Source organism: Leptinotarsa decemlineata, unplaced genomic scaffold (genome assembly GCF_025532065.1).
Source record: "Leptinotarsa decemlineata unplaced genomic scaffold, Ldec_3_MD MMD2_tig00001064_RagTag_RagTag, whole genome shotgun sequence".
Taxonomy (NCBI): domain Eukaryota; kingdom Metazoa; phylum Arthropoda; class Insecta; order Coleoptera; family Chrysomelidae; genus Leptinotarsa; species Leptinotarsa decemlineata.
Genome location: NW_027412558.1, coordinates 7049643 through 7071718, shown reverse-complemented (window position 1 = coordinate 7071718; position 22076 = coordinate 7049643). Strand labels below are relative to the sequence as shown.

The 22076-nt window shown below is 36.3% G+C and overlaps 1 protein-coding gene across 6 annotated transcripts in view; it reads left to right on the top strand.

Annotated features, from left to right (window-relative positions):
• LOC111518208 (ras-related protein Rab-37) overlaps nt 1-22076 on the top strand; it is a 74463-nt gene that overhangs the window by 36357 nt on the left and 16030 nt on the right. Inside the window, exons 2-4 of one of the 6 annotated variants that reach the window (XM_023174621.2) lie at nt 8582-8848; nt 18742-18852; nt 21737-21845. In XM_023174621.2, coding sequence (XP_023030389.2) covers nt 8669-8848; nt 18742-18852; nt 21737-21845 — 400 coding nt within the window. In that variant the 5' untranslated portion in view covers nt 8582-8668. Of the gene's footprint in view, nt 1-8413; nt 8849-18741; nt 18853-21736; nt 21846-22076 lie in introns of all 6 variants that reach the window. The other 5 variants (XM_023174617.2, XM_023174598.2, XM_074175601.1 and 2 more) reach the window with 5 other exon arrangements.

Sequence of the window (22076 nt, the reverse complement as noted above, 5' to 3'; positions counted from 1 at the left end):
AAAGGAATTTCTGTCAAATCTGATGTTGCTTGTAATATTTTGTTTCCCTCGAAACCAAACTTGAGATGTAGATTCTTATATACATTGAAACATACTCTCTGTGTTTCAATATTCAAATGCATCCGAATCTTATTCACTTATATCTCTTTTTCGCATTGTTCACCATCGCTATTGGAATCACTGCCCTGGAAAAAGTCTGCGTTATTATCACACTCGTTATTACTATTAGTACTTTTCCAAGGGCACCACATTTTAAACAGATAACAAAAATTTTAAGTAGTTATAACTGCATCAATATCGAAATTCAACACACAAATAGTGATCAGTTCCTTACCTGAACACGATATCTATTGATTTGAATTTGGACTATTCAGCCAATCATAAAACTCGGTTAGTAAAAATTATCCAAGTCCACAGTCTACGTGGACGAGTTCGCTGCCGGTTCATTTCTATGTATTGGTTTGTTGGCCTTTGAGAGTACACAGTACCGTTTATTTCGACTATACCTAAGTTCACGTATTACCGATTTCCACACTAGAAAAAAAATGATAGAGGGGAAGTATTCAATTAGGTCATTCAGTAAATTTTAAGAACTCTCGAATCTACTGATTTTCAAGCATTCGAGAAGAGTGAGTCTCAAACCTCCCTCGTAACACGTCATAGTCATGATTGAACTCATGTCTGTCTGCCAAAAGATGGTTCTTCACATTCAAGAAATCACTCATATGCTCTTTTAATCGTTTTGAAAAGTTTCTCCTTGCTCAGCCAATGTGTAGTTTTGGGCAAGTACCACAAGTGAACTAATCTACTCCTGATTCAAATCCCAGAATTTTATAGTGGCCAAATAACGGAAACACTTTTTCTCAAAGAATTATGAGTCACTGAGTAGACTGATGATATACATTTGAAAAATATTTGTATCATACAGAGCGTTTCAAAAGGACCATCTCAGTCTTCTTGAGATTGATCGACAGTGAGTGTTCCTTACACCGTGTTTATAATAATTTGAACCCATCCTGCGTTCTATCGTACAGTGTGTTCAAAAATTGGCCAGCCTACAAGACCTCTATGTCATCTGCATATGCAATTGTGTAGAATCCATTATTGTTGAGGTGATTATTCAGGGTATTCAGAAATATGTTCTAAAGAAGGGGTGATAAGACCCCTCCCTGTTGACATCCCCTCATGACCAGTCCTCTCACTGTGATGTCTTCTACATTGATACTTTTTGCTCTACTAGAGAGCATCTTGAGTATCCATCTCCTACTACCAGAGATACATTCCTGGAGTTTAGTTGCTGGGTAATTATTGGAAAGGTTGTTTTATCAAACGCTCCCTCGATATCTATGATTATACCCAGGATGGATTGTTTGTTGTCCAATGATTTTTCGATTTTGCCAACCACATGTTGTAGGGCCGAATCAGTAGACCTACCTGGAGTATATGCATGCTGATTTGGATGAAGTGGGTTATGAACTAGTACTTCATCTCTTGTGTACCGATCACATAGCCTCTCCATAGTTTTTAAAAAGAACGATGTGAGACTAATTGGTCAGAATCCTTTTGGTAGGGTATAGTTCATCCTACCGGGTTCGAACTTCACTCCACTTACTGGGAATATACCTCAGAGCTAGAGAGGCTCTGAATATTCCAACCAGGTGCAGCATAAGAATATCCAGTCCCCATTGAAGTAGGGCTGGTCTTATACCGTCAGGTCCTTGTGACTTGAAGGGGGAAAAGCCCGATATGGCCCATCTTATCTCGTACTTATCAATTACTGTTTGAAAAAAATCTGTTTAAAATCTGTTTTTCCGTTAATCAGCTGTTGCCCCCCCTACGAACTACAACTCTCAGAAGTTGAGAAACTTGTGCAAGCTAAGGACTAACGAGTTCTTACCTTTCAACATGTGATTCCTACGGTTGCAGAATCATTCCAGCTTCAACCAGATAAATTCTTTTGAGAAAAATATCTGGTCCAGGCGGGAATCTAACCCACGGTTTTCCGGTGAGTCGGGTGCACTACCACCGCTTCCAATTCCACATCTGCAGTCGTATTGGGAGGGTGTTGTTGGTACTTCCGTCCAGGTCATTTCATGAAAGACTGAACCTGGGAAGCACTCTCTTGGTGGTTGGATGCCGATACTCTTATGGTGTTCATATAACAGTGTCTTCTGTAGCCTAGAAGCTAGTGGGAAGTCTTCAACTGCCTCACAGTGGGCTTTCCAGACTTCTCTTTGCTTTTGTCTGCAGACTCTTTTGAACTCTCTTTCTTTTTGAACTGAAAGAATGTAAAAATCCTAGTAAATTTGAAGCAGACTCATAAGCATATATTATTCAACATAGCCACTTTCGAAACAAATTTTTCTAGGTAATACTTCTTGATTCTATTCCTCCCCTCCATTCACTCAACAGACTTGCATATCTGTTTTCACACTATTATAAATAAGATTAATGGTGGTGATACTGCGCCACAAGCCATTTTGGTTTAGGCGGAGGCGCCAGCACAAATCATCTCATTATATGTCTATAAATTTGTATACATGCATATTGTAAAAATCATATTCTCCACTGTAGGCAGATACGAAATGAATTGAATTCAATTGAATAAAAAAAAAGTTCATAAATGTCTTCTATCATCAGACGCTGTTGCTCAAAATCTATTTTTTCAGATAAGTTTTGAATTTATCTGTGTTTCTTATAGTTTTTATTTCGTCGACGTCGAAGTTCTAGGTGAAGATATGTTTTTTGTAGAGTGATTTTTTTTGTGACTTTGGGAGATATGATGTAGTAATTCTTTATATAAGTATTGAATTGAAAAAGGAAGTAATACAAGTCATAAAATTATGAAACAACAAAAATTAATTGGCGCACCGGGGCGAGTTCATTGTTTCCAGTGGCGCATTTGCTTTTTCAGCTGCAGGAGAACCCGGAAAAACCTGCAGCACCACATCATCTGAATATCTTGATCTGCCAATGTCCTCTCTTCCGTAAAACAAAATGTAGAGTGCCTTAAGAGGCTCTAATAAATTCAAGACATCGCCATCAGAACACTTAGTGACACGAATATCGTCAAATTTAAATCAGTCCGTATCGTTTTTGACCAGTGTGTAATAATTACCAGATTCAACGCCGGAAACACATAATAACTGCATGAAGATTATAATAGTGGTCTGCTAGTTTGAGGTGTTCATCTATTTCGAACCTTCGTAAGAGTTTGGTGCTTCCGTCAGAGGTTGAGTCATGTTTGAAGGAAATCAGTGTCATTATTTGATTGACTGGTGCCTCAGATATACTTGTTTTCTTATAATAGTCAGTTAGTTCGGCGCATGTTTGGCAATACAGTTGATCATCACCCGTTAAAAGTTCCATTTTCAGTTCCAGTTACAGAAGTATCCATAACATGAAATATATTAAAAAATTACCAAGAAACGTGACAGAGCATAAAATATATTACATGATTAGTAAGTTTTGATATTTCATTTGGGTTTCTCAAATGTTGTTTTGGATTTCAATGATAGTGATATTCAATTCTCTAATAACTTTGGCCTTCAAACATTCATTCATTATTGTAATGTAAATTGAATTTCGTTAATGCACGTTGACTGATGTTTGTTGTCACGTGACTCAATACCGGAAAAATTACATTTTTATTCCAATAAAATGTACATCCTTATTCTACTCAATAAATCTTCTTAGGCGAATATGTTACGCACGAACATAAATTCTTTCATTGGAGAAGTAACCCCTTTACAAAGAATCCGACGACTCTATTATGTTTTATCTGATCGAGAGTCGACCGCGCATTCGAAAATGTTTCTTTCATGTGAATTGATTTGTATGATATTTCAGGAACACTGAATGTTTTAGCACGTGACTAACCCGACTACAGAGTTGGAACACGGGTTTCGCACGATCAACTCCAATTCCTTTATAGGGTGAGACGTTGGTAGGAATTATAATTTGATGCATATACGAAGAATATCAACACTTTAGTAACACAAGCACTACAGGAAAACCCTTAAGGCGCTCTCAGAGCGGTGCCTGTGCGAAAGTAGCGATTCACATTGGATTTGAATCGCTGGAGATTAAATCCATTCGGAAAAATGTTCTCAGGAAGTTTATTCCACATAAACGCAGTTCTCCAGATTAAAGAGTTCTTAAACAGTGAAGTTCGAGGTGTATTGAGTTGAACCTCAAAACGGTGAGCAGCCACAGTCCGTCGCGTATTTCTGATATGTAACGCTCTTGATGGAATAAAATCTGCCAAGTAACTTGAACACTTCCTATCAAGATTGTACGTGATGTTAGCGTCTCCATTCAGGCGGGTGGCTTTTTTCTGGATGGAATCCAACAACTTCAGGGTATGTTTGGGGGCAGAGCTCCATACATATGAGAACAATACTCCAAAGAAGGTCTGATCTGAGCTTTATAAAGCATCCAAAGTTGCTGAGGTGTGTACAGTTTTTTTGGTTCGGAACAGTGTGCCAAGTTTTTGAGAGGCAGCCTTCGCAATTTCAGCGACGTGATTGTGCCAAGACATTTTAGTGTCCATTTTAACTCCCAACAAACTTTTTGAAGCAGAAAGCGGAATTGTCTGTCCTGACATTATATTCGGTTCCGAGAAATGTATCTTCTTGGAGAAAACCGATGCCTGGGTTTTTGTGGCATTGTATTGGACGTGGTTACTTTCATCCTAATTCGAAATCTAGATCCTCATTAATATATGAAACCTCCTGCTGTCGGTGAAGATGTGCCGTAGCCGATGTTCTGGAATACAAATGAAATGACGAGACAAGTGTGCCGTCGTCAGCAAAGCAATATACAGGGTGTAAAATAAATACGTTAAAGTATTCGATGTATTCCTGAGACAATTTTAAGAAAAAAAGTCTATATGAACTTGTGTCCGACAATACTTCGTTTCGGAGATACAGGGTGTTGAAATTGAAATTTTTTGTTCGCTTTTTGAAAATAACTCTTGCAAAAAATAAGTTATTTGCACGAAATTTGGTACCCGGGGTTTTTTTGACGTGGGAAATCCTAATTTTGTATTGATTTTCATGTAACATCTAGAGGGCGCTGCGTACGCTGTCATTATTTATTTCAAATTGCCCTAACTTTTTTGACAGTAAACTTTTGGTACTTTTCATGAAAAAAACCTAATTTCCACACATTTTCCAAGTAAAAAAGGTACACCTCCCCAATAACGCTGGAGGTGATCGTTTTCGAGATATTTACAATTTTCTATATCGATGCATATCACTCAGCTCCTAGGGCACTAAGTGAAGTTGCTGAGAACATTACAAAAAAAAAGTATGTGGTGGATCTCGTCAAAATAAACAACTTTTTCCTATGAAATGTTTTGGAAAATTTCAACAATGTGTATTTCGAAAACGAATCATTTTTCGTTAAATATTTTATAGGAAAAAGTTGTTCATTTTGACGAGATCCATCACATACTTAGTTCTCGTAATGTTCTCAGCAACTTCACTTAGCGCCCTAGATGCTAAGTAATATGCATCGATATATAAAACTGTAAATATCTCGAAAACGATCACCTCCAGCGTTGTTGAGGAGGATTATCTTTTTTACTTGGAAAAAGTGTGGGAATCAGGTTTTTTCATGAAAAGTACCAAAAGTTTACCGTTAAAAAAGTTAGGGCAATTTGAAATAAATAATGACAGCGTACGCAGCGCCCTATAGATGTTACATGAAAATCAATACGAAATTATGATTTCCCAGGTCAAAAAAACCCCGCGTACCAAATTTCGTGCAAATAACTTATGTTTTGCAAGATCTATTTTCAAAAAGCGAACAAAAAAATTCAATTTCAACACCCACTATCTGCGAAACGAAGCATTTTCGGTTCATATGAACATTTTTTCTTAAAATTGTCTCAGAAATATTTCAACGTATTTATGTTACACCCTGTATTGGATTCTTGATTTTTACCAATAAGTCGTTGATATACAATAAAAAGAGGGTTGGAGGCAATATGGATCCCTGGGGAACACCAGCATTGATGGTGAAGGTATTCGAGAGATATCCATCGACAGCCACTTGCAGGGAACGTTCTTTTAGGAAGCTGAAGAGCTCGTGTTGTTATAACTGTCATTCTTAACGCATTAACTGCAATGCTGATATTTGACAAAGGTTTTGTATTATTATTAGTGGGCGTTCATTGCCTCTTCTTCCTATTCAAATTATCCCATGTGTTTTTGAATTTCTTTTGCCTCTCTATATACTGTTGGATGGTAATTTTGAGTTTTTGTTGTGGCTGATGGTCAGAGTTTTTGTTCAGGTACCTGTGTGTGTGTATTGGTTTCCTGTACACTCTGTGACCCAATGTACCATCTTCACGTCTGTTCACAAGAATAACCAAGAAGGCAAGAGTCCCTTGGAATTGAACTTCTGGCTTGAGAGACTTTAGATATGATAGAAAATCGTTTCTTGCCTCTTCACCATCTTGCCATACTACGAAGGTGTCATTAACATAACGCAAGCAACATAATGGTTCCACGACCGCTTGATCTAAGGCCCGTTGTTCAAAATTCTCCACCGGACAATGAACAGCCCATTACAGTACCTTCCGTTTGTTCGTGACAAACACCATCTCACTGCTGAGAACAATTGTTTATAAGGAGAACACGTCGAAGGTCACTAGTATGTCTTCAGCACGCAACTTCATATCTTCACTTCACTCTCACAGCTCTTACTATTATTCACAACAAAGATTTGGTGTCTTCATAAATCCTCAAATTTTTTAAGAGACTAAGACTCAAAGCTGCTCCTACACTTCAACAAGTATTGGAATAGAAAAAGTCAGGGATTTACGAAATATGCTGTGAGGATTGCGATGAAATGTATGTTGGTCAAACTGAGAGAACTGTAATGACACGCTACAAGGGACATGTATCACATGAAAGGCTATAAGGCTAATCACTGGACATTGTCCATTGACACCTGTATGACTCAAGTAAACGATATAATGCAACATACCTTTCAACAGCTCCCCTTCAATAATATAGTTAAGGAGCTAAATAATTTCGTTATTCAATAATCATTTCTGATTATATAAGAATCACAACATCTGTATGATATGTATATAAAATAAAAATGTATATAATAAATATTCCGTTCATATAGGTGGGTGGGAAAGTAGGGATTCAAATAACATCATTTTCCGATGGCATTTTAGGTTAGTTTCCCAAATTTCTGCTACCGCAGTTGTCGGGTGATTGGTCAAACCACCAACACTGACATAAAAACTTGGCAAGTTGACTTGGGTGTCACACCAATAGGTGGTTCCACTTATGTTTCGCTTGACGCAGCTATTTTTATCAAGTACTTTCTTGTTTTTTTCTCATTTTGTCTTCAATCGAGGACCGCCTGCCCGGTACTGACGATGCCCAATGGGCTGAATAGGAATGAATTTCGCAACGTTTCGTCAAAATCACGTTTGTCATCGTCTGACGATTATTTGTAAAGTGTTCGAAAGTCATCTGACTCTACTCAGATAACTTCTTACTGTGCGGGTACAGTGATGTTATTACATATATACCGTTCTTGATTGCCTGAATTTGGTCCCTGAATGTTTTGGTACCTCAGTTCTTGTTCTTCTCGATATGACCTCATCTCCCCGTAAAGGTTTTAAATGTTAATCGAAGGTTTTCACAGACAGGAATATGTTGAAATTATTCTTCGGGTTTGTTCCGTGTGGTGTATTGTCATTTCTGATAGGAATGAATTTCGTAACGTTTCGCATTGTTCACCATCGCTATTGGAATCACTACACTGGAAAAAGTATGCGTTGTCATTACACTCGTTATTACACTCATTATTACTTGTCCAAGAGCGTCACATTTTAGACAAATAACGAAAATTTCAAGTAATTATAACTGCGCCAATATCGAATTTCAACACTCAAATCGCGATCAGTTCTGAACTGAACATTGATGACACGACGGCGATAACCATCCCCGCATTCCCCAATTTCTATTCGTCACCGAATCAGGACAAATTTCATTTTATGACTCTTCAGCCAATCATGAAACTCGGTTAGTAAAAAATATCCAATACGAATCGCCAATTCTATAGTCCACGTAGATTAGTTCGCAGCCGGTTCATTTCTATGTATTGGTATCTTTGGCCTTCGAGAGTGCCGCAAACTTTAAATATGCACAATATCATTTACTTCAACTATACATAATATGGGATGAGAATGCGAGACACTGAATCACGAAAAAGATTATGATAAACATCTAACAAAACAGCTATACAAACTAGTACAGGGCACAAGATTGTTGGAATGAGATAGAATGAGACTCAGAAGATTTACTCTGTATTCTAATATATTCTACCAGTGAAATTATGATTTTTACATATAATAAAATTCACCGAACTATGATTTTTACAGAAAGCGAAACTGTTGTAGTTTATCTGGAAATTCATTTCTAGATTCTTGAATTGTATTTGAAAATTCCATCCAGTGACATAGTTAATATAACGACCAAATACTTGAAATTCCAATCGTGACAGAACTAGTCGATTTTAGCATTTACTTATCATTTCCGCAACTGATTAGTGGCCTCAGCACTGACAATTTTGCGTCCATAAGTACAATAGCAAAATAGCTACAAACAATGACGAACTAATTTTGAATAAGAGTATCATGAACAGTGACAACTGTAAAAAAACTGTGAAAGTGCGGTCTAAACAGCACGTTGGAAATGAACCGAGTGAGGAAACGCTGAACAGTGAAATGGACGGTGTGGACGACGAAGAGGTTGATCCTTTCACTAAGAAGAGGAGGGAGTCCTTGAAGAATGACGTGTATGATATTTGTGGCAAGGTTGGTACAATAGTATAATACACCGGATGTTTCAACACTGTTAATTTACTGATATATACGAGAAAAGTCATATATAAAATTCATATTGTATTAGAAGTCTGCATACAGTGCATTTCTTTAATATTTTTTGAACAGGTCGACTCAAAAAATTGAAATTTGGGACAATGAAATTAATACATGAATACTTCATTTTGAAGTGAAATTGACAGTTGAAACTTCCAAGATGGCGACTGACGCCATCTGGGAAAAAAAATTAAATGAAAAGGGGAGCCTTGTGATACATCATTTTGAAGCTCCTGACGAATACTTTATAACCCTAGAATATGAAGTCAATATCTTCTCCTATTACAAAATGGCGGAACATTTAATAATTTCCTGAAGACAAACACATTAATATCGATATTTCTACAAATATTCCGCTTTCTCTGCCATATGGAAATTCCAACAACCCGATAAGGTTTATTAAGTTGTTTTTTGTTTATAAAAATGACAAATAATGTCAATATGACAATGAACATCATTGTTCAGTTAGAATATTCCCATTTATTTTTCGGTTTTACTTGTAGAAAGGTACCACGTCAACAATATCTGAAATGGTCAATTCTTGTCCATTGGGAGAAAAAATTGAAGCGATTTTTATTCACGATGCGATGCGTAACTTTCAAGAAACCTAAAGGATTTTCAATAAACGTTTTCCGAATCGTCCTATCTGTGAAAAATATTTGAGGAAACTTGTATCCAAATTCATAACTACCGGTAGTGTACACAACAAAAAGCCTCCAGGTCATCCGTCCATTCCGGAAGAACAGCAAGTGCAAATAATTGGTGAGATGGTAGTAAATCCTGAACAGTCTACTTATTCCGTCGAGAATATTTGAGAGGTGTCTACTTCTACTGCGTGAAGACTTTTGGAGAGGAATAGGTATCATCTATACAAAATTATTTTAGTACACCAATTAACTGAAGATGACCTTGATCGAAGAACAGAATTCTGCGAATCATGACGGAAACCATTGCAAGGCATTCTACCTATCTCCACAATATTTGCTTTGGTTACGAATGTACATTTTTTCAAATGGCAATGTTCACAGATACAATTTCTGTTATTGGAGTGACACCAAGCCTCAAGTTTTCCGGGAAACACATATCCAATATCCAGAAAAAATTAACGTTTGGGCAGAAATATTAGGAAGCCATATTGAAGGACTTCTACTTATTGGAGTTGGAGTAGCGCAAGGTTCAATTCTGGGACCATTGCTTTTCTTACTATTTCTCAATGACCTCCCAATTAATGTCGATAGGCGCTTTTATCTAATCAATTTTGCTGATGACACAACATTTGCTATAGCTGAGTCATCTATGGAGGATATGATTTTATCGGTCGAACTCTGTATTAGTGAAATGACAAAATATTGTCATTCCAATAAACTGATGCTAAATGCACAGAAAACAAAAATTATATATTTCAATAAGAACAATTTGATCGATAGTAAAGTCCTACAGACACATAACTCCACTAAGTTTCTGGGTGTAATGATTGATAAATCACTCTCATGGTCTGAGCATATTGAAGGTTTATCTAAAAAACTATCCAAATCATACTTCGCAATTCTGCAATTGAGGTATGAACTTCATGAGAATATACTTATCCAAGTTTATTATGCATTAGTATATTCTGCACTATCTTTTCACATCACGTTATGGGGAAATGCTACAGAAATAAATAGGATATTTGTTACTCAAAAACGAATTGTTAGAATGATGTTCAACATGAAGCCACGTGATTCTTGCAGGGACATTTTTAAGAGTAAAAAGATTATGACAGTTTGCTGCATTTATATTTATAAAAGTTGCTTACACATTAAAAAGCATGAAAATGAGCTAATAAAAAACAATTACCACCATCAATATTGCACTAGAAATGCTTCAAATTTAATAACAATGACTCACAGAACATCCGCATTTGAAAAATCGCCAACTTATGCTGGGGTAAAAATAAAACTCCCTAATCTAATGATGGCCTGTAATACTATCGAATCAAAAGATTTCTTATTGGCTAAATCTTATTATACATTACAAGAGTATTTCGCTGATTGAGTTTTTGTGGATATCTGTGTGTGAATAATCTTATTCTTTTATGTTTTAATCTTACATTTTTACACTTGTACATCTATACGTTTTTACATTTTTATTTATACATATATGTATATATATCTGTATTTTATGGTCCTATGTTTATATGTATTGAATGTATATTTACATGTTTGTTTGTTTACATATTTATTAGTATAAGTTGACATGTTCGATACCATGTAGTTGGTCCATGAATGAATAAATTTCTGTCTTTCTTTCTTTCTTTCTTTCTATCGATCAAAATTTAACAGGGGAACTGTATTTGAATATGCTGGAAACTACTGTTGACCCTCTCATCACTAAAATCGTCGAACTAAATCCTAATTAATTCGATATGGATATTGTATTCCAACAAGATGGAACACCACCATATTACTCCAGACAAGTAAAAAACTATTTGGATACAACTTTTTCCGGTCGTTGGATTAGCCGTCGAGGTCCTACAGAATGGCCAGTCCGCTGGCCAGATTTGACACCTTTGGACTATTTGAGGGGTTATTTGAAGCAAAATTTGTACGAAACTGAACCTGCTTCAATATTGGATATACGGCAGAGAATAATAAATATTTGTGGAGATATTAACGTTACTGTGTTCTAAAATGTTAGGTGTTAAATATCGGATAAGCTGTTCATATGTCAAGATGTTCAAGGCAATCATTTCGAGCATCTTCTGAACTGACCTCAAGATTATTATCTCATATTGTGCAGTTGAATGTAAATGTATTCAGGCAATAATTAAAAGTTTCGCCATTTTGTTGAAGATATTGACGTTATATTCTAGGGTTGTGAAGCATTTGTCAGATGGCGCCCATTCGCCATCTTGGATGTTTCATCTGTCAATTTCACTTCAAAATAAAGTATTCATGCATTAATTTCATTATCCCGAATTTCAATTTTTTGAGCTGACCCGTTCAAAAAATAAAAGAGGACATTAAAGAAAAGCACTGTAGAATAGGAGAACAAACTCATGTACAGAGTATTCCACTTGTAAAAATCACATTGTCACATTTAGAAGTGGTTATTTGAAGCATCCTGTGCGGTAATAAATAATGATCAGAGCAGTACATATTACAGTAGTGTTTTCTACGTTATCGTCACTTCACCAGATGAAATTCAGATCTTTGAAGACCAGCTTGATTGCAGTTATTTCATTCAAAGCCTGCATCATTTCCTATTTTTTCGAAAAAAACACTCAGCACCGTAACTTGGAAAACATATCTTGTGACTAGTGAAAGAAGGGATTATTTCAAAATCATTAATCTGCGTATCTCGAATTATTCACAAAATGTGATCATATTTATTACCTTTTTTCATATGTATGAGCATTATCGATATATCCAGCGAATTTGCAATGTTGGAACATCCGACATAGTGACTGATACATAATTATTTAAGTTCTTTTCGTATGTATTTCTGGAAATCCTATGGCATTCTATCGTTTCAACTGTATAAATTTATGCAAATACGTGTGAAAAACCAAAAATTGGAAAAACGGAAAAGATTCGCGAATTTTGTACAAAAATTGTCAAATAAATAACCGAAACATGCTGTCTATGGCATCATTAACATTTTTGTAAACATGGGGATTTCGGGAAGTACGACCCTCCCTTTAGAAATGTAGGATAACAATTTTTTTTACCAAAATTATTAAAATCATTCGCTCCTTTGTATCTGTTTAGGAATCGAATTGGATTCATCAGATCATTCATAGTGAGCAATTTTGAATCAGGAATCAACAAACTGACAAAAAAACAACCAAAAAATATCATGCTAGAAATTCAGTATTACCAAGTAAAGCAACTCCATGAGCGAAATGGACCATTCTCTCATATTCGATATTCAAGATACATTTTTCAAATGTACAGGCACCGCCCTAATAGTGCCTTAAGGATTTCCTGTAGTGCTTGTGTTTTATCTTCAAAACAAATCGAAGTTCTAGCGATTCGGAAAAGGGCTTGTTTTTGGAGACTAAGTTGTTTGATTAAAAAAGTTCTCGGTATTCTGTGGACTCTATTTAGGAGGATATATTTGCTGACGAAGTTTCTTGGTCCAAAAAGTCAACTCTTTCATGACAAGGGTCTAAAACCCTTGAGAGCTTGATCTCATCAGTCGAATACAATACTTGTAGGGACTGGTTAACTAGGAAGGATCCACGTGCATTTTTAGCCTTCCGAGTATGTGTGTTAGGTAGTAATAGCCTCTAGGTTTTTCGAGAAAGCTAGCAAGTATTAGTTAGTTCTTTGTCCTTAATATCTACCTTATGTTCACACTTGAAACTGACCATGTACACAGGACCCGACAGATTTGTTCCCTACAGAGCAAAGTCTAACAGAATAATTGATTGTACTTCAATGAAATACGTAAATTAAAATCGTTTTTGACGGTGTACGACGGTGTACGGTGTACGACAGAATACAGAACAGGTAGATTGAAAAAGCAATAGATTTTAGGAGATATTCAGTAATATTCCCGGGGAGGAAGCTTTTTGGTGTTCTACTCCATCATTATACAAGGGTATGCGAGAAACTTTCGAAGGAATAGACGAAGTAATTTTTTCTGAAAACTCTTAAAATTTCATCTGAAACAACTACTTTCGAGGATATGAACATTCAATCACACGGAAATCACATTTTCTCATGCAGATACCTAGTTGTCTACCTAGGAACTTAACAGCCATACAAGTTTGATGAATTTTGACCTTCAAGTAGGGGTCGTTTGCACCAAGTCTTCACTTCTTTATTGCATACCCAAACACAGCTCAGACCTTTTGGACCTTCCAATATACCCAATCTGGTTCAACGTGGGAATGAAATGATTTCGAAATATTTCAATGGCTAAATTCCATACAAAGTAGAGCAGTTTCAACCAAGAAGACATCATAACAAAATAGATAACACTCCTTTCTCTGGACAATTCCTCGTAGTAATGACCTGAAGGTATTTACCTTAGAATTGCCTTAGGTTGCTGATTTTGTGAGAGAGCCTGGAAAGATCCATTTTAGCCCTTTTGCAATTTTGCTAAACTGCGCTGGTTGATTGCTAAAGCGTATCCAACATCACGCAGCGCTGTTTCAACCCGCTCTAGATCTTATCAGTGATGTTAGGCTGAATCACGAATGCATTGCTGGTCTCTACTATCCTTGAAGGACAAACTTGATTGATATGTCATCAATTAAATCAGCAGAAGACTTGATCCACGAAAATCAGAAATGAACTAGGCTTCCCAAGGCGGTCCATTGCGAAGCAAATCTTTGACATCGACCGCCGAATGAGATTCGTCCTCTACTTTCACTGTAGCTTTCACTGCAATACACCTAGTTGAAACCAAAGCCCATTAAAATAACCTATAAACAGTTACGATGTTGAATCTACAAATCCTATGTAGTTCAATTAACGGTTTCTGACAGGTCTACAAAATCAGCAACAGAAAAACCTGCAGGTCATATTCTTTCGTTTTTTTTTTCTGAAAAATATAGCATAATGAATGAATAAATTAAGAAATGAGTCAACAAAATTCAAAGTTATTCTATTCAATAAAGGATCCCTTAATTATATATCAACTTTATCCATGGAATTTCATTAAATTTCTCGTTTGATTCTCTTTATTCAATTAGCTTTTGCCAGCCAGAGATGAAACTCAGAACCCTGCGATAACTTTTTCAGACACTCTTGCCTTCACAAAGTCAGGTAGATAACTGAGTGTTTTGTGTATAAATTAGAACTTTCGTATGACATAATATACAAAGAGAGCAACTTTCCTCCTCCCAACTTACAAAATGTCAGTTTTGGAGCGAACAGAACCAAGAATATGATTTGATAACAAATGAAGAAGAAACGTGAACCAAATATACCCAAATGGAAATTGTACTGGTGCAATATTCGACTACATTTTTCGATTGTGTTTTCACGATAAATACGTGGACTATTCAAAATATGGAATGAAAGTTCAATTTTCGCAGACAGTTACCGTCAGGGAAATACGACTGACTCAGGTTAGGTTAGGTCTAAAGTGAGTGAGTCTATTCGATCCTACACCGCAACCCGCAAGGGTTTATTGTGGTTCACACCTATTCACACTCAACCAATAAACACAGCTTCTCAACGAAGCCGATTAGTTTGTATGGTGAGTGGTCTTTCAGGTACGGCTCTGACGAACTCTAAAAACCTGATTCGGTCCCCAGCGGGGCAGGCACAAAGTATATGCTCTGCTGTTTCATCATTTTCCAAACAGAGGCGACACACACTGTCTTCCGACAGTCCGAGTCTCTGCATATGATGATTCAAATGACAGTGACCTCTCATCGTAGTTCATCCCTACTGTAGTCCAATAACTGTTTGGTATTAAGCTTCGAAGGGTGAATAAATGCCTTGGAGTGACCCAATCCTGAAAAATTCTGCCAGAAGTCCATACATCTTCTTGCCATCCAGGTGTTCAGTGTTTGTTTGGCAAAGACTAATGCGATGCCAATGACAGGTTCTGGTCCGATTAAGCTGCTTGCAGCACCCTCTTTTGCAAGGGAGTCAGCAGGCTCATTGCCTTCTAGGCCAGTATGACCAGGAATCCAGATCAGAGACAATCTGTTTAGTCTTCCTGTCGAGGAGAGTCGTTTTTGGCAATTTGCTTTTAATTTAGACGTTGCTCGGTAGAAGCCAAGAGCTTCCAACGCCGCTTGCCTGCCCTGCATTCAATTCAATAGCGTAAATTTCCGCTTGAAATACAATCGCATAGATTCCTAGTCACGTAGATATCTTTGTGCTGGGGCTGCGACGGAAAACAGCTGCACCAGAACCGGAAGGTGTTTTTGATCCATTTGTGAACCAACTACTCTACTACTCTTAATATTTCCTTCTACCAGAGGATCCTAGTCTCTAGTCGGGAATAGTACTTTATAAGGCAGTTAGTAGTTTACACTTGGAGGCATAAATTCAGAGGTCATTCCCAGAATGCTGCGACTTCATGTGTCAACCAATAGTCTGTTGCACTCTGCATTAAATTGATTTGTGCAATTGGAAATATGCACAAGTCTGTATGCAATCCATCTAGCCTCTCTTTTCAGAAAAACGTGAAGAGGGCGTAGATCTAGAAGGATCTCCATGGCCGCTGACAGTCTGGCTTTGTGTAAAACTTTTTCCAAGTTAGCGTTCCAGCTGAGTCTTTTATCAAGGGCAATGCCAAGATATTTCACCTCCGTTCCGAATGGAATGACCTCACCATTGAGGGAAAGTGACGTTAGATCATGCAGTTTTTTCCTCTTGGTGAAGGGGATTATCACCGTTTTGCTGGGGTTGACAGACATCTGCTCCCTCAGGCACCAACTGTGAACAACGTCCAACGCGCTTTGGAGGATATTACAAGCTACCCTACCCGACGTGGACCTTGTCAAGATGACAAGGTCATCTGCATAAGCTTGTAAATCTACTTTTCTTCTGTCAGAGGCATCAAGCAGATTATCCATCAGGAAAGAACACAGAAGGGGACATAGTACCTCACCTTGAGGTCAGACCCTGGTGACCCTGAACCTAATGGCTTCGTCTTGAAGAGTCGCAGTTGCAGTTCTGTCTACCAGCAAGTCATAGTTCAAGACAGTTATGGTCGATTCTATACCTTTCTTAGCCACAGGCGATCCTATAGATTTATGTAGCGCATTGTCAAATGCTTCCTCAATATCAAAAAATACATCAACCGCAATCTCCTTGTTGTCAAGGTATTGGGATATTTTCTCTACAAGGTTGTTTAATGCTAAATCTATCAATTTGCTGGTTTGATAAGCATACTGGTGGTTATTCAGGCGGGGTGCATATAATGCTACCCTCGTGATGTGTCCGTCCAGTATCCTCTCAAGTCCTTTCTACAGGAAGGATGTAAGGCTGACTGGTCGTACCGACTGACTTACTTCATACCTAGTTTTTCCAGTGTATGTTTCTCATTTTAGGCCACGGTTCATCATAACGGCATGATTGTTTTTGTTCGTTCACGGGTACAAGCCTCTGTTCTTCTGTTTTATCGATATCAACATGAAAAACATCGTATTTTTGTTCATTCTGACCCAGGAGACACTTTTGTCATAACTCTTGTTCAAGCTGAAGGTCATTAGTCAGGTATTTGTATACGCCTTCCTCTGTGTCATCGGCAAATAGTGAAACCTTTTCTTTGAAATTCACTGAGATCTGTTTGTTGAAAAGTCTCGAATTCAACCCAACAGGAAACCAGAGACACCAAAACGAAGCCTCTTGATGTGTTTATTTCCCTTATTGAGGAATACACAATTATTTAGGACATTTACAATGCTTCTTTTCGTATACTGGTCGTTCCAGTCGACCATATATCGCATTGATCTACGATGGGAATTCAAACTCATCAGGATATAAGAGAAATGGAATTAATCCCTACATTACACCTTTTTGTACGCAAAAATGGCTCCAAAACCAGCTTACTTTCCCGAATTGACAATTAATTCTCTAATTTCTTCATTGCAAGTCAGTTTTTCTGGTCATGGTAGAAACTTCTTAGAGTAGACTCATATATTGTTAAGTAGAACGGGCATAATATTTTCAGATTGGGGATTGTCAAGTTTCTCAAAAAACAGCCAAGAATTTTACTTGTTCTCTACAAAAAAAATTGAATTAAGGCAATAAATATCTTTTGAGTAGAAGTGAGAGCATATCCCCTTAGAAGAACGCCATCAATAGAATTTGCAGAAGTATTGTCTATTTTTGATTTTTTTTAAAGGCAAAACACAAGCACTACAGGAAAATCCTTGAGGCGTTCTAAAAGCGATGCCCGTGCGAAAGTAGGGATTCACGTTAGATTTGAATCGCTGGAGATTAAGTGCATTTGGGAAAACGTTCCCAGGAAGTTCATTTCACATAAACAGTTCTCCAAATCAAAGAGGAACAGTGAAGTTTGAGGTGTACTGAGTTGAACCTCATAGCGATGAGCAGTGACAGTCCGTCGCGTATTTCTGATATGTACCGCTCTTGGTGAAATCAACTGTGCCAAGTCACTAGAACACCTCCCGTGAAAGTATCTATAAAAGAGTGATAAATCTCCAACCTTCGATATTCCAGACTATCAAGGTTGCAAGAGACGTTCCTGTCTCCGATCAGGTGAATGGCTCTTTCCTGAATGAAATCCAGTAGCTTCAGGGAATGCTTTGGGGCGAAGCTCCATACGTGAGAACAATACTCCAAAGAAGGTCTGATCTGAGCTTTATGAATCATCAAAAGTCGCTGAGGTGTGTACAGTTTTCTGTTTCGGAACAGGTTTCCAAGCTTTGAGAAGCATCCTTTGCAATTCCATCGACATGATTGTGCTAAGACAAATTGGTGTCCATTTTACCCCCAACAAACATATCCAAGCAGGAAGCGGAATTGTCTGTCCATTTCGGACACATTTATCTTTTTGAAGATAACCGATGCCTGGGTTTTCGAATTGAACCTGGTGCATTCTCTAAAGATTTATAGACAATGCCTGGTGGGTTGAGTCTTCTGTCTATCCCATAGATGGCGTTTTTTAAGGAAATATATCATCGCCTCTACTTACTCAAAATTGTTGAGTCCAGAAATGCATTCGTAGTTCAGCCTACACCATTTATGAGACTTACGGCGGATCGAAACAGTGGCCTCTGGTGCTGGGTCACAAATGCTTTGTTGTAGGCTCCATTTTCAACTTGATATCTCATAATTCATTTTTATTTTCATTTCAACCGTTATTCTTCAACCTTCACTGGCCTAACAAAATGTTTTGAAATAATTGATTAGGTTATGCTCCTGGGGGACTCCGGCGTAGGAAAGACCTGCATTCTGATGAGATTTCGAGAGGGGCTTTTTCTCTGCGGGAATTTCATATCGACTGTTGGAGTGGACTTCAGGGTAAGGAACAACAGGTGATGAAATTATGGAGAGTAGGGTGAGTTTGGAAGTGATATTGGTTTTTTGATATATAAACTGTCTTGGAATCGTTGGAAATATGTCTAAGCAAATGTTATATTTTTTTTAATGAAGACAGTAGTTAAAACGAACATAGATGAACACATATACTGACATTGACGATAATAATATTTTTTTTACAAAACTAAGGGAATTTGGAATAATGATTCAACATTATTCCAAATTTTTTGGAATGCCCGATAGTGTGAGTGTTTCAGTGTTTTCCAATGAAGTACATAAATAATAAATGATACATTTATTTACCAAAACAAAACGAACAATTCGCTAAGGAGAACGAATAATCAATTATTACTTTTGTAAAATGAATAAATGGATAAATTTACAATTTCAAAATTCAGAACATACAATTTTATAATTTATAATTTTACAATTTATATCGTTGTTATAGATTATATAATCCTGTACCTAAGCATAAATGCTTGTAGTGCATATTTCTGCACGAGGAAAAGTATTTTTTTCAATATTTGCAGAAGTGAAAACTGATTGCTTTTATATGGATTTGAGAAATTTGTTTTTTTGTTAAGAAAATATTGGCGAATGAATGATATATGGGTATTTTGAGCAAAATTGAGGGGTGCTGTTTGGTTTAATTTTTTATTTCATTTATTTCATTTCTTTTATAGGTATATTCTATTTTCATTTACCTTTTTTAAATTTCGTATTTCAAGGAACTGTGTTTATATATATTTTTTTATTTGAAGTGATAGTTTGTTATATAGTATCGGACCAATATAAAAGAGGCTGTGGTTTTTCCTAAATAGCGGTATATCAATCGGTTGGTTAGTGATAAATCTGGTTGAATTATTGGGATAAATAGTTGGTTTTGTTTTTTATGCATATAGAGCAAGCATTGGTGCATATGCAGTTTGTCAATGGTGAAGATGTCAAGGTCTTCATATATTTCGAATTCTGATAGAAATCGAATGGGATTTACTATTTGAAATACATCTTACATTTTTTTACGATAATTTTTGAAATCAATTTCCAAAATCACAAGTGAAATAACACAATTCTCTGGAGTATTCCTAATCGGTCAGTATTTTAACAAAAAAACAAAATGTAGAATCTGAATCGTCTTCCCACTATTATCAGGAATTCAACTGATAGACACATTTCTAACAATAATTTTTGAAAGGTGATTAATTGAAAGGTTGTCATTCTCAAGAGAAGTTTTGTAATTAGTATTTTTCATACAATGATTATATAGACTTAGTTTGATACACTGTATTTTCTGTATTTCGACTTTTTGAACAATCAAAGGTATTTTTTGAATCCATATCATTATTATGATACAATATCGTTGCAATGGACTAGCACTTCAAAATATGGATTGCCAACTCTTCCGTTTTGTGGGTTTCATGTCGACTTATCAATTTTGTAAATATGCTATCCAAGCAGATTATTCAAAAGAGATTCCTACCAAAAGTCATTCTTTTTCGATTTCATTGAATAATATCTCTTCTTCATTTATTCATGTAGGTATACTGTAACTATACACTTCATAATTGATGAAGTGTAGTTCATAAAATTTAGTAAATAGAGCTGAATACCTAGAATGTGTTTATAGCAGAAAATCTTTGAACACCCTGTATGTATTCCTATATGATGATTTCTTCCTTTTCAGGATAGAGGTCATGAATAATGTTAATGAAGTAATTTGAATTCAACCTAATAATGCTTGTGCACGAAAATATAGGAGCAGAAAATCAATATTTGCTTGCAATGAAATTATTTTTTCCGAATATTGAAGAAATGCAATATCATTTGCATCTATACATTTTTTTCCCAAAATAGTTGTTATTAACTCATAGACCAATGTTTGAAGGTGATTGACAATGTTTCATGACGAATCAGTTCGGACTTCCATTGTCTAATAATAATTTATAAAATGATTGGAAATTCCTATAAAATTCAGTTTCAAAATCTGTTTTTCCGTTAACCAGCTGTCGCATCCCTACGAACGACAACTATCAGAAGTCTAAACTTGTGCGAGCTAAGGACTAACGAGGTCTTACCTTTTAACGTATGATTCCTAACACGGGTTGAACGATAGCAAGTGAAAATCGATTGTTCAGCCTGGGGCTTGAACCGCCGACCAACACGGCGGTCGATTTGAGTGAGTAAATAAAGCACCCACGTCGAGCCGACCGGCTACCGACCGAACCAATACAAATTGAAAATCAAAAAGAATATCTGAAAGCAACAATTATATTGAGAGAAATAGAACAATTAAACAAGTAATAAAAATAAAAAAGGGAAAAAATAGAACAGTTAAACAAAAAATAAAAATAAGAAATTAAGAGATACCAAACCAAGTTGTTTCACTTGTGAAGTAACTTGGTTTGGAATGCCATAATTTGTTATTTCAGTTTTTTGTTCAATTATACTATTTTTTACTTGTATTTCATTTCACTGTAATTATATTTCCGAGTTTCTTTGCTTAATATAATTGTAATTATCAGATATTCTTTTGAATTTTCAATTTGTATTGGTTCTTTTAGGGATTTCAAATTATTTTATTTGTTATTAGACAATGGAAGTCTGAACTAATGAAATTCATCATAGATCACTTTCCAAATGATTAATAATCGCTAAAACTTTTGTGTGAGAATTCACCTTCGAACCATCTAAATGTTTCAAACAGAAAAACTAAGATACTGTTGCAGGAGTTTTCCGGAATTCAGCTAATTGACAAGTTTTCAATTACTAATTCAGTGAAAGGTTTTTCGAACTATGATATTGTGCACTTTTTTCTAGTAATATGTTTCTTGAGGACATGATGTTCAAACGTATTTTCTCATTTCAGACAAAAGTTGTCGCAGTCGATAACACAAAAGTAAAATTACAAATATGGGACACTGCCGGTCAAGAAAGGTTCAGGAGTGTTACGCATGCGTATTACAGAGATGCCCATGGTGAGTGTAAAATTACCAGGTGAACGTATGTTTTTGTATCTTTTTATGATACGTTTCATAGTTCTTTTATTTCAATTGATAAGTTCCAGTTTCCGGCTTGTATAACCTGAATCATATATACGTCTCGGGAAGTACGTACAGAATGTGATGGAAATTTTGCGTATGGCGAATAGCGTCATATGAACATCATAAAAAGTATGCATTAAAATTGTATCATTACAAACTTGTCAT